Source organism: Macrosteles quadrilineatus, unplaced genomic scaffold, assembly GCF_028750875.1.
Source record: "Macrosteles quadrilineatus isolate MER2022 unplaced genomic scaffold, UCM_ALF_1.0 Scaffold_1__1_contigs__length_201487025, whole genome shotgun sequence".
Classification (NCBI taxonomy): domain Eukaryota; kingdom Metazoa; phylum Arthropoda; class Insecta; order Hemiptera; family Cicadellidae; genus Macrosteles; species Macrosteles quadrilineatus.
In genome coordinates, this window is record NW_026542594.1 from 82,053,235 (window position 1) to 82,067,052 (window position 13,818).

The 13,818-nt window shown below is 33.7% G+C and overlaps 1 protein-coding gene across 1 annotated transcript in view; it reads left to right on the plus strand.

Moving 5' to 3' along the window:
• Positions 1-13,818, plus strand: part of LOC128998377 (ionotropic receptor 25a-like) — a 117,932-nt gene that overhangs the window by 43,616 nt on the left and 60,498 nt on the right. The window contains exons 7-9 of the mRNA XM_054424492.1: positions 2,003-2,202; positions 9,881-10,019; positions 10,172-10,422. Of these exons, the coding sequence (XP_054280467.1) occupies positions 2,003-2,202; positions 9,881-10,019; positions 10,172-10,422 (590 nt within the window). The remainder of the gene's footprint in view (positions 1-2,002; positions 2,203-9,880; positions 10,020-10,171; positions 10,423-13,818) is intronic.

The following is a 13,818-nucleotide window of genomic DNA, read 5'->3' on the forward strand; positions in this document are numbered from 1 at the left end:
CAATTGCTGAAATTGGTTCCATCCAACAATGGTATTCGATACTTTTCATGTTCAGTTGCCATATTAATTCAATTTCATTAGCCAGGTAAAAAAATATTAACAAATTCCGTATTTAAACAGCCCTGGGCCCATAACCAGTGTTGCGTTATCATCTATAGAGGCGGAATATGTAGCTTTGGCAACAGCAGCAGCCGAATTACTCTGGATGAAGTATCTGATAGAAGATTTTCAAATTTTGCTTAAGTTACCAATCCGCATCCTGGAAGATAATCAATCTTGCATACGACTTCTACAGAAGTGGGGGCATCGCCGATTGAGACATGTGAATGTTAAATACAATTTTGTGCGGGAACTTCAGCAGCGGAGAATCATGTCTGCAGAATATATATGTTCGGAAAACCAGATTGCAGACATTTTTACAAAAAGTCTGCCTGCACCTCGGTTTGGCAATTTGAGAAAGATGTTAGGATTGTTTGTTTGTTAATTGTGTCAAATGTAAAATTATTAAATTGAGGAGGGGTGTTGAGTGCAATTTAATATTTGCCACATGTCTGTTTTTAATGTTATACTTCAATGATGAATACCAGATGGTTAAATTGTTAAATGTGTTGTTAAAAACAAAAATAGTTTTAATCTATGTCTTCTTTAGTTGGTTGAATTAAAAGTGTTGAGTTTAATAATTCAGTTTGCCCTTTTATTTTATTGAGCTAGGTATTTTAATTTAGTGTCCAGGGAAACCACATATTTACAGGACCATACAGGTATTTTAAGCCAAGTATGAATGGAGATGAGTGTATAATACAGTAGTTGTACATCTTTGTGTGTAGACTTGTTAGGAACTAATGCCGAGATGTTCCTTAGACACAGCATTTAATTAACTGTGAAGTTATGTTTTGCAAGAGACGGTTCTTGGGAACTATCGCTAATCGATTTGTTTTGTATCGGAGCTCGCTAATTCTTGTACTTTGACTCCGCAAATTAATATTTTCTTTTCCTCCTCTTCTCTAAGTAATATATTCGCTGCCAACTGTGCTTATTCTATGACGGCCAAGAGTGCAATATTTCACTAGTCACTAGTCGTGGGAGTCGCAGGAGTCGTGGCATAGGAATTAAGACAAGCGTCTCGAGCCGTACGGCTCTAAACGCATCAGTCGCCGATAGGAATTGGACCTAAACTTTATCTTATCAACTACAAACAGAGTACCGTAGCAAAGCAGCACAACAATCAAACTGCTTCTCTTGTAGAATACACTTCTTATTAGGAATAGCCACCAGTGACCAATTTAAGTGTCCTTTGCAAAATTACGACTCCTCCCCTCTGAAGAATTTCTACAGCAAAAATAGGAGTTGAGCTTGTAATTATGAATGCTCAAACAATACATTTCCTGCAATTTTATTTTGTGCTCTGTTAAAACTATTATATTAGGGCTGATTTAGTCCAAAGCGATTTGTAAGGCCTCCAATTTTGTGGCTAATCCTTGGCTAATTATCATCTTTTGATCAAAATTGTTGTATTTTTGAATTCAGGATCAACATTCGAGAATTTGAATTGGGATCTTAACATAACAAACAAAAATCTCTTTTAATAGAAGAATCAGTATTTCTAAGGTATCTAATTCACTGTAAGCTAAATGAAGTAGATTGTTTTAATTGTATATTAGGTAAAAGTTGTGAACTTTGCAAACTGCGTTTATAATTTATCTATATTTTCGGTCATACGAAACATTCTAGTACTATCATTCATTTAAACTATAAATAATTTAAAATAAAGGAACTTTTATTATTTTTTTTACCATTTTTGTTACGTTGATATCACTACACAGAAACATGGTACAATGTGATTATGGTTATATACAAAAAGGGTTGTTTAATACGTTATAATACTTCTAATGGTTACATGAAGTTGATATCAGTCTCATTTTAATTTCAGTCACAGAAGTATTTTAGTCCAGTAATGTATTATTAAGTGTACAATAAATTTAAATTGTTTGATTGTTTACAGAGAGCTGATATTGGTCTCAGTTCAATGTCAGTGACGGCTGAACGTGAAGATGTTGTTGAGTTTACAATGCCATTCTATGATCTGATTGGTATGAATATATTGATGAAAAAAACAAAACCATCCACAGCATTTTTTAAATTTTTTTCTGCACTAGGAAGTGACGTCTGGTTGTGTATCATAGTTGTATACATCGTCGCAAGGTATTACAATTTGTTAAACAGATTTGTTACTTAGAGTGTATGGTATAGTGTTTAAATCTATGAGCGTCATGTTTTAAAAGTAATCTTTTATTATCTTTTTGCAGGTTTTTTTTTTAATCTGTGAGTTTAATTTTATATTTGATAATATCCTTTTAAATTTTTTAATATCAGGAGCAATTCATTATTCTGTTAAGTAGTGGCAATATAGCAAAGATAAGTCACTTTAGGCGTTTTTCCCATTAGAATAACATGGGGATAATTTTTTTTAGCCACCAATTCCAAAAATCCTGATCTTTTCCTACATATCCCTATATAATTGTCAAACCTTATTTCTTACTCATTCCCTATATATATATATATATATATATATATATATATATATATATATATATATATATATATATTCGATATCAAGATAAAAAAGCTATTTATTTCATTTATTGACCCATACAAGTGTTAATGTAAAGTAGTAGTAATATAGGAAAGATAAGTCACTTTTGGCACGTTTTCCCCATAAGAATAACATGGTGAACTTTTTTTAACCTCTTTTTTTAATACTGCTCTCGGCCTATAAAAGCCTATCTAAATGTTCAATACTATTGTACAACTCCATAAACATTTCAAATCCACATCCATTCACATGTATTTTCTCAAAATCACCGACTTGACAGTGCGAGGTTTGCACGCCAGCTCGGGAGCGCTCCCGGCAGTGGGCATGGGCAAGCTCCCGCTTCTCGCTTCGTGCTTCTTGTCCCAGTGGCAGCTTGTGATTGAGTCCTGGGTGGGCAACCTCCCGGTGAAGTTATTTTTAGCTAAACATTTTGAAATTTATTCCTTAATTTTTAGTTAAAAATTTTGAAATTTATGTAAAACTTTTGGAAATTTATGTAAAAATTTCTTAATTTCTAGATACAATTTTTTAAATGTTCGAAAAGTCTATATATAGAGGTGGCATCAGCCCGAAACCTCATTCCTAAACATGAAGCCGTCATGTCAACACTGCTCCGTGTCGCTCTCCAACAAAAGCAACCTGATTCGCCACTACAAGGTAATACATCAAATGAAGGTGAAACTGTGCAAAGTTTGTGATTTAATCTGTGATAATAACATGGCTCTAAAATCGCATATATTACAAAGTCATAAGACTTGTAATTTCTGTAAAAAATATGTTGTTGGACATTTCAGAAGACATATAAATTCTTGCAACAATTTTCCATACACAATGATTAAATTTGTTGGTGAATCGATTAGAGCTGAACTTGAAAATACTCTCAAGTCTTGTCCTCTGCCAATAAAATGGACTATAGTAAGGAGAATCTAATTTTTAAAATATTCAATGGATCAAAATGGAAAATTAAAAGTAACTGGCAAGCTTAAAGACTAATTAGATGGTCATATTATGTATGAATATTGTGGTTTAAGACCAAAGTTATATTCTTACATTCCTCTAAAATGGTTATATGAAGAAGACAAGCAAGCTTTTGAGGTCAAGAAAGCTAAGGAAGCTGATAGTGCCACAGTTAAATATCTCCTCAGACATCAACATTATTTGAACTGTCTTGCAACTGGGCAAGATTACTATGAGAATGTGACGAGAATTAAATCTACAAACCATCACCTTCAAACCTTGACCATGAATAAGAAAGTACTATCCTTTGACGATGACAAGAGGTTTATTCTAGAAGATGGCATCAACACTCTTGCTCTTGGTCATTATGAAATTGATCAAACATAGCCAGTAAGGACTGACCCAACCTCTGCCAAATCCTGAATACGAGCCTGGAGACATGGACAACGGACCCAGGATCAATTGCATGTGTATATAAACCTGTGTCATAGGATATAGAACACTGAATAAATGCAAATGTTAAAAACTTCAGTCTTTCACTTATTTACCCTTACCACCCTCTTAGTTATTATAAAATTGATCAAACATAAATAATCTATATTTGGCATTATTCTTTGACCATTCCTTGTCTATTATGAAAAGTCCATCCAACACAGGTGACAGAGATTTTTAATTCGTTCAAATGACAAGTCATTACCAACATGATTGTTATATATACATGTTTTAAATTTAAATCACATTGTTTAGATATTATTAAGAAATTTATGTTATCACCCAAATGTTTGTGTGCTTTGCTAAGTAAAGGCAGTTAATATTTTTATGTTGACCTATAGAGAAAACTTTTATAATATTTGGACTATTAAAGCCTATTCATGTATTAGTCCAATCAAAGTTCTGTTACAATCCAGTCACAGTTGCATCCATAATTTATCAATCAACCTGTCCATCATTTGGTTACAGTCAGTTTACCGACTCTTTATTTGTTTATGTTACATTTGATTTTTTAATTAAAACGCAATATTCTATCAAATGTTCAGCATCCATTTTTGTTGATTGTTATAAACAGTACTTAATATACAAACATACGTCGTCGTCAGGCAGGCGTCCGAAAATCTAAAAATATCGTTGAGAAGAAATCAGTTGTTGTATTTGACGACATAAAAGTCGATTCACACACGACCCGTCACAGTTCAATCACATCAGTTACGTCACAGTGTATACAACAACTGACTGTGACTGTGATGTGAATTTGTGTGTACTTCGTCACACAAATTTTACAAAATTTTCACAAATTTCACACAATTTTCACACATTTCACACAACTATCATGATGACATAAAAGTCGATTCAAACACGACACGTCACAGTTCAATGATATTAGTCACGTCACAGTGTATACAACTGACTGTCACTGTGATGTGAATTTGTGTGTACTGTACTTTGTCACACAAATTTCACATAAGTTAATTTTCACATATTTCACACAACAATCATGATAGGACCGATTTACTTTTTCATTTTGAGGTCCCCAGAGGCAAAAAACACCATCCGTTTATATTCATATATATATATATATATGAAACTAAGTACCCTTTTAAAAGAAATATATTTTAATTGAACAACGACTAGTTTTGACAATTATTTCATAATCATGTTGTTTTTACATCCAACAAATACAATAAACATTTTATCTAAATAAATAAAATCATATGATTTCGTAGGTTTTGATGACTTTAGATTTCTTCTGTTTTAAATGGTTTTTATACTATGTATAATAATTTTTTCTCTTAATCTAACTGCAGGATTTTATCAAATATTGGATTGGATTTGTTGATGTTCATTATGTTTAGTAAATTTTCTGGGCATTGTTTATAGTTTTTGTATATGTCACACATGTAATTTTGATTTGTCTTTTTCATATTCAAGGATTTTTTAATTTTCTTGTATGCTTTTGTATTTATGGTCTGTTTGTATCAAATGCTCTGCAAAGTTGGATTTCATCGTTGTGCTGTTTCCTGATTTTAAAGTTTGAATGTGTTCCTGGAATCGTTTTTCAAAATTTCGACTTGTTTGCCCAATGTAGGACTTATCACAATTAAAACATGTGATTTTATAAATACCTGATTTTCTTATATTGTCTTGATTTTGGTTAGCTATATTTTCTGTTGAAATTTTTTATTGATCATTTGAAAAGCATTATTTTTTTGTTTTATAACTGATTAATACATTTGAGCAGTCGAACGTTTTTCTTATGGCTTTATTAGTTTTGGTATTATATGGTAAACAAATAAATTCACAACGATGAAATCTAACTTTGCAGAGCATTTGATACAAACAGACCATGAATACAAAGCATACAAGAAAATTTAAAAATCCTTGAATATGAAAAAGACAAATCAAAATTACATGTTAAAGAAGATTTTTACTTATACAAAAACTATAAACAACACCCAGAAAATTTACTCAACACAATGAACATCAACAAATTCAATCCAATATTTAAAAAAAAACCTGCAGTTAAATTAATAAAAAAAGTTATTATATATAGTATAAAAACCATTTAAAACAGAAGAAATCTAAAGTCATCAAAACCTATGAAATCATATGATTTTATTTATTTAGATAAAATGTTTATTGTATTTTTTAGATGTAAAAACAACATGACTATGACATAATTGTCTAAACTAGTCGTTGTTTAGTTAAAAAAAAAATTATAAGGGTACTTAGTTTCAAATAATGTATATACAATATAGGAAATTCCCTAAATGGACAGTGTGTGTGGGTTGCTGAATTTTTATTCCCGGATTAGTTTTGCCAAGTGTTATTTGGAGGCTTCCGATTGGCTGAGGGAACACCATTACGGCAACGATACGGATTGATACCATCGGCCTCGGTGGTATAGTGGATAGAGTGCCGGGCTGATAAACTGAAGGAGCTGGGCTCGAATCTTACCCGTGGCACTACTTTTTTTGTCTCGGATTTTTTCATTATCACATTTTTATTATTTTTTATTATGTTTTGTTGGTTTGGTTAGGTTATGACAGTTCAATTTTATAATTTAAAAGTTATAAAATTGAATTTGAGGCATTTATGATTTTATTTTATGAACAGAACAATTTTTTTATTAACAAACCTTCATTGGATTTTTCATTATCAGAACGTTTGGTTGGTTTGGTTAGGTCATGACAGTTTAATTTCATAATAAAAAATATATAAAATTGAATTTGAGGCATTTCAAATTTTATTTTATGAACAAAACAAATTTTTCTATAACTTCTTCATTATAGTCAATCAGAATCCTCCAAATGACACTGTTGGCAAAACTAATCCTGAATAACAAATTTTGTGTGTGGGTATGTACCGCGTTTTCTCCTTAACCACGCACTGCCACTCATGGTTGTAGTTCACCCCGTTTGCCTTCATAAGTATTAATAAAACTATTGATTGGTTAAGTTAAGCTGAAATAAACAAATAAAATACAGTAATACAAACAAATAATCACTCCTAATTAAGGTAATAAATTGAAAGGATAAAAAACAAATAAGTACAGCTGAGGTATTATTAACATTAGGGTCATGGAAAGTTCTCTTTAGAGAGGAATTAATTAATTTATGAAATAATGGATAGTTTTGCGCAAGGTTTCTCATCATGACGAACATTTTAAGAATATGGTTTATGGGGGTATGACTTGTAGTTTTCTCAAAAGTTCATGGGTACTTTGGGATTTATATATGGATAGATAATGAAAATGAAACAGTTGGGCGTTCAGAATGTTAAGTTAGAAAGGTAAAAAAGTGTTTTTTGTGTTTCTTTCGAGTTTTATGGCTTGAATCTTATCTGAAATCTGAAATCATATGGCTTGGCATCTAAAACCAGCATGCAAATCTTCATACCCACGCGTGTTTTGATGCATAATTTGTGGGGTTACGTCTTAAAACAAAAAAAAACCTTATTGGGAACATCCATGTAGCGTACTGGTATTAAATATATATATAGATTACTCAGGTGTTGGAGAAAAAGCACAGACAACTGCAAATCTTATTGAACTTCCTAAACATAACTGGTTTAAACACCGTTTAACCAGTTGTTCTTTGTGTTGCTTTATCTTATACAGTATAGGCCTATCCTGTTGGTTTTTCTTTTCCGAGTTCGTTTGGATCTTCTACCTAACCGATTTTCATGGTTGAAGTCTCAAATTGAAGGTATGCACACACAGATTTCACATCAAGCATCAGCATATATTTATCTACTGTGTTACTCGACCAAAAAATATAGATTTGATTTATTTTCTTATTCTTACTTCAGTTTTAGAGGTATTTCACCAATTATAATAATATAATCCTATATATATTTGGTATAAGAACCTTCCGTAGAATGCCAGCTTTCATCTAAGCTATTAGTTTTTCAAATCGGACGAGTTTCAAGCAAACGCAAGGTGAACAACCAACATAAAAATGATTTTTATAAGGTTTATTAAAAATCAATAGCGCATGTATAGTTTATATGTTTTTTATATGTCTTTGACTCAAAATAATCAGTAAATTATAGGCTTTAATTTGAGCTATTAATCGTTTGAATATCAGTTACGTTCAAGATATTGTATTCCTCAGTAAAAAACATAAATTTGATAATTCTTGGATATTTGAGCGGAGCGAAACAAAGCTCTTTGGGATCTACTTCAATGCAAACTTTCCAACACATTAACTCAATAACGGCTGAACATATTTTAGCTAAACTTACCAAGGTTGTTTTGTCAAATGTTTGGAAGGTTTAAACGAAACCAATTTCAATTTTTGATAATGCCTATATAATTTATAAGTATTACTCAAAGTTTTTAAATTTTAACATTGGCCTTATGAGTTGTCGTGATGGTGACAAAATAATGACGTAAATGTAAACAAAACAAAGAATCATAGCATATGTTAAAATCAAACCACGACCTAAACACAGTACAAAGGGGAAAAAATTCGGATGATGACCATTGATCAAATAATACAGAGAAGGTCTTAAGTTTACATTTAATACGCAATTTGGAAACGACCACTGATGGAATAGGTACAGTATTTTATAGATATGATTTACGTAGTAAAATAAGGTTATAACAAATAAATAACATTTACCTTATGTTATTGGGAATTAAAACAATTACATGATTTTGCAGTTTTAAATAACTAGGCATTCTCAAATCAATATTTTTATCTAAATAGGCTCTTATGAATTGGGAACATTCTTATTATTTACTTTGAAATATGTTTTATAATATTATCGTGTTGACAACACACGTGTTGTATTGATTGTTGTTTTGGCAATGACTTGGGGTATTATTGCCCAAGAATAATAAAGTATTTTTTGCGTGTTCATTTTACAAGAAAATGCCTAATTCGCATTTAAGAGTGTCATATTAAGGAAAATTTCAGAATGCATTCTCAAAAACTGCTTTATATTTGTAGAACATGAAGACGGACAATAAACGCCCGAAACGCACGAACTTTTACTTTCTGACAATGTTTTGCAATCGTTGAATATAGAACACTTGCTAGAAAACAATGCTTTTCATAATTATGTGAAATGTACAATGATTAATAAAACAAACCTCATAAGGTATGGTGACAACTATTTGTGCAATTCTATCAAAGCTGGCAAGTATTTAAAAAGTTGCATCTGCCAACCGTATGGATCCATGCAGGATTATTTCTGCCTGAATTTCAAAATCAGGTCAATATTGAGAAAAAATGTCGATTGGATTAGGTTCAAGGTCGGGTATAACCAGAATTGTGGGTTCATAAGTTGACATTAGCAAGCAAACACAGTAAAAATACCGATACAAAGGATATATACTGTCCACATATTTTTTCTTATGAAACTTGTTAGATGTTAATAGTTCTGAGCGAAAATGAAGTTAAATTGATTAAATAGTTGTATTTTGTATTACATTTAAACATTTTTTTATTTAATGATTTATTAAAAACCATGAAACGTGATCGCTCCGCTCAACTGGTTTTCCCTGCTATGAAAGCAATCCTAGTATTTCTCGGATATGATTTTTGTATTTCAACGTCGTGGAGCAGCATGGGTCCACTAGTATAAACTTATAAAAATCTTCCGAAAAAATATTAAAAGTCACACCAAACAAAAGAGAGATTTTAGTGATACATTCATGTTGAAACCGAAACTACTTTAAGTGATGACGGAAAATGTAACGATACAAACTAAGCAAGAACTGAATTGGGAATCCACATAGTCTACCATCCTATGATTTGGAAACTATGATTTGGGATCGACTTTTGAGTGTACATTATGTAATTTAATGAATGGTAATACTGTTTACAGTGCTTTGATCTGGACCTTTGAGCAGTTTAGTCTACTGATCAATCAAGAATATCACAAGAGGTTGTGGGGAACCGAGGACAAGAGAGAGTTCATCATTAAGGAATGTTTATGGTTCTGTATGACATCTTTGACTCCTCAGGTGTGTAGAGTTGAATGCATCACCAAACCAAACTTTTTTATTAATGGGTTTTTACAAACATTCGAAACAAATCTGCATCAAAGGTGGCTCAGATTATTCCGTTTGTTATGCTCCTGGAGTTATAAGTTTGATCTTCTGACTGTATTTCTCAGGGTGGGGGAGAAGGCCTCAGAACAACGTCTGCTCGAGTAGTGGCTGCCGTGTGGTGGCTGTTTGGCTTTATCTTGATCTCTTCATACACGGCCAACCTGGCAGCTTTCCTGACTGTATCACGTCTTGACACATCCATCAACTCTCTTGAGGATCTCGCCAACCAATACAAGGTGCAGTACGCTCCCATGAACGGATCACAAGGACAGACATACTTCCAACGGATGGCGACCATTGAGGCTAAATTTCAAAGGTACCGGTTATGAAATTAATGATTTGCATTTTGTAACCAAAGTAGTAATTATAATTCCACTGGTGCTTCCTTTATATTAATGCACTGAATGCACTTATCAAATTATTCCTATTGCACATGTACAGTTAGATGCAAATGAATCTTGATTTTGGGAAATCAAATAATGGTAGGCCTATTAAAAACTGACACATACTTTTCCCTTTATGTAGTCTTGAACCAAATAAATAATTTATCAAAGTTTTTGTTACCTCTTTTACATTTACTATTTTATTGATACATTTACAATTTAGTTTTACTTCCTAGAATCGAAAAAATTTATTAGCGAATTTCAATTGGTCTGATTGTAATTTTTACTGAAATATTTCCATAAACATTTCAGATGTAATCACAATTTGATTAACATTAGGCTTAACAAGTAATTAGGTTTGTTACTACGGGGAGGGAAAAAATTAGTAGTTAGATATAATTATAGTATAGTGCGAAATAAATAGGCTACATTTACCAAATTCGATGAAAATAAGGTGGACCTTATCTCGAAAACATTAATTACGATGTTTTCGTAAACTTCACACACTTGGCAATAATGGTTTTAAGTTTATTGCCAACCAAAACCGAATCACTGACCACAACTCACAACTGGCGGAATTTTCAATTGCAACACACATTTTACGTTGAAATAGCAAAAAACAGGCAGGGCGAGGACGTTCCTGTTGCCAAAACTTTGCCGAGTGCGCAGTGCACGCACCAAAATGTAAGAGAACGGTGCGCGCCTAGGGGAACAGCTCACTTACTCGGGGTAGCGGATTTCTACCCCCGGATATTTACCCCCATGAAAAAATACCTACTTCATTTTGAAGTCCCGAGGGGGCGGGGCCTATTCACGGTTGAGAAACAGCTCGCGACTGTAAATTTACCCCCAAAATATTATTAAATGATGAAAATGTAATTGCTTGCTTATAAAGTGATTTGCCATACCACAGTATTTCACCCCCGGAAATCTACACCCGGAAATCTACCCCCAGACATCTACCCCCGGACATCTACACCCGGAAATCTATCCCCAGACATCTACCCCCGGACATCTACCCTCGGACATCTACCCCCAGACATTTATCACAGGACATATATCCCCAGAAATCTAACCCCGTGGTCGGCTACGCTACGTATCGGCCAAGATTCTTTGTTTTAATTGATTTTATCAATTCATTTATGTAATGAAGAGCTTTTCGGTTAATCATTACCTTCTAATATCCAGTATTATGCATGCGATATGTCGTTGTCTTGTTTAACATTATCTATCTTCCTAATTCAATAAGCTGTAACAGTCATTTTTCACCTGACCAACTTCGCAAATTTTTACGACCGAGGTGTCATTTTATAGCTTAAGATAAATTAATTCTTGATCAGCATTGTATGTGTTAATAAATTTACGGAAAGTAAATAAAATAAACGTCTTAAAACACTTGAAACATATATTTATGCTTATACTATTACTCACAAGACGGTAAATATACAAAAAGATGGTAAATGGTGATAATTTCGATTGGACACTCCAATCATCATCAGACCCAGTAGGCGAATGTTGGCGCCTATTGGCAAAAATTTCTCATTTTTCCCAGGGAGGGGACAGTGGAGGAAAGTCCCTCCCCCCGAAAGGCTGGTAACGCACCCTAATCTCCGAATTCCCTCGCTGGTAGCGGTGGTTGTTTTGGAAATAACGCAACTTAACGAAATAAGACAACTGAGGTACATATAGACGAATGAGCTGAGCTGGCATGTGGATACCCAACTCAAGTTCAGGAAGTTCCCTGCAGACGATTGCCTGATAAGTCGCTTGCAGACTAGTCCTCAAAGACTCGCCAGTCAGTGACCGGTGGGATAGGGCTTTAGATGCCACAGAGATGTCAGGGATCATCTTTCCATGCCCGGGGTGACGGAGGTTGGAAACGTCACCTGTATTTAGGATATAGAGAGCTACCTGGCTGCCATCTCTGGGTACCCGCATAGTGAGGAGGTAGAGGTAGAGGTAGAGGTGGAGGTAGAGGTAGAGGTAAAGGTCGTGGTACCTCGATGTTACACAAATACATTGTATGTTATGAGCCTGCGCATAATGAAGAAGTCGAGGTAGAGGTGTACTTAGCGGTTTACCAGGAGGTCCCGCGCGACCGCTTTTAAAGACAAACTAGTTTGTCTTTTCGAGCGGTCTATCGCGCGGTGCTTCTGTGTGTTTGATCCGTTCAAGATCATAAGGGCCCATGAAAAATGAAGATTGCAGTATTTTGTACAATTTTCAGCTTTGGTGACTCGTTGGCGCAAATGCATGACAATGTTTCAGGTGATATCCTCATTTAGCCTACCTATTCCTGAAACTTGTCTTGATATTCCTTTAGTTGCAAAAACATATAGTAATATTCTCCCAGATCTTGGCATAGTTGAATATTGGGATGAGTAGTAAATTTTTAATTAATTTACGTACCGATCAGCCACCACTTACATGCTGATTACATGTCGTCAATGTCATCACTACTGACTCTTAACATTTTAAAAAGATTAATCAGACAACATTTCTGCTTGCAACACAGTGAAAAGACTGTATCTAAAGGCGTTAAATCAGCTCGCTAAACCTCCTCAATATGCGATGTTCCCTCTACCTATACCTCTACCTCTACCTCTACCGCTACCTCTATCTCTACCTCAACCTCCTCACTATGCGGTTACCCTAAAACATACCGCCCTCCTGTGTTTGTTTGGGGTAACCCCATTCCACCGCGCTAGCATTGAAATCCCTCCAAACAGTCACCTCACCATCGATGTTTAGGATCTCGTGCTCTAGGTGTGAAGTGGCAGGGAAAAAAATACTTGATATTTAGAAAATACTTACTCCTGCGTAGTAATTTTGCATTTAAAACTATCTTATGATAAAGTATTAAAATATGAATCCAAATACGTGAAGTTTCAAAACATTTAAACATTTGTTTGATCACTCACGAAACACAATCAGCAGTATCAGATAAGAATATCAGATTCTGCTGGTTCAAAATAGTGGGTTTTCCCCCACCACACCACACAATGTTTAAATTCTCATGTATTGTGATAATTGTAATTCTTTTTATAGGTCATGTAGGAGATGTTCTTACACACTGCTGTACATAATGCTGTTTATTTCTCAATGTTGTACAGCAATGAATCATCACAAATAATAATTGTTTGGATTTTATGGATTGGCAAACCTATATTACTCAGTATTTTCGAGCAGTATTGCTGTTTTTGTAATACATTGAAATACATTCTTTGATTATACATCACAGAACTTAAAAAGATTCACCCTTTATTTTAGTACATTTTCTTAAACCTGTCTTATGACCTCGGACCAAGGTTTCCGTGCATAAACCAACT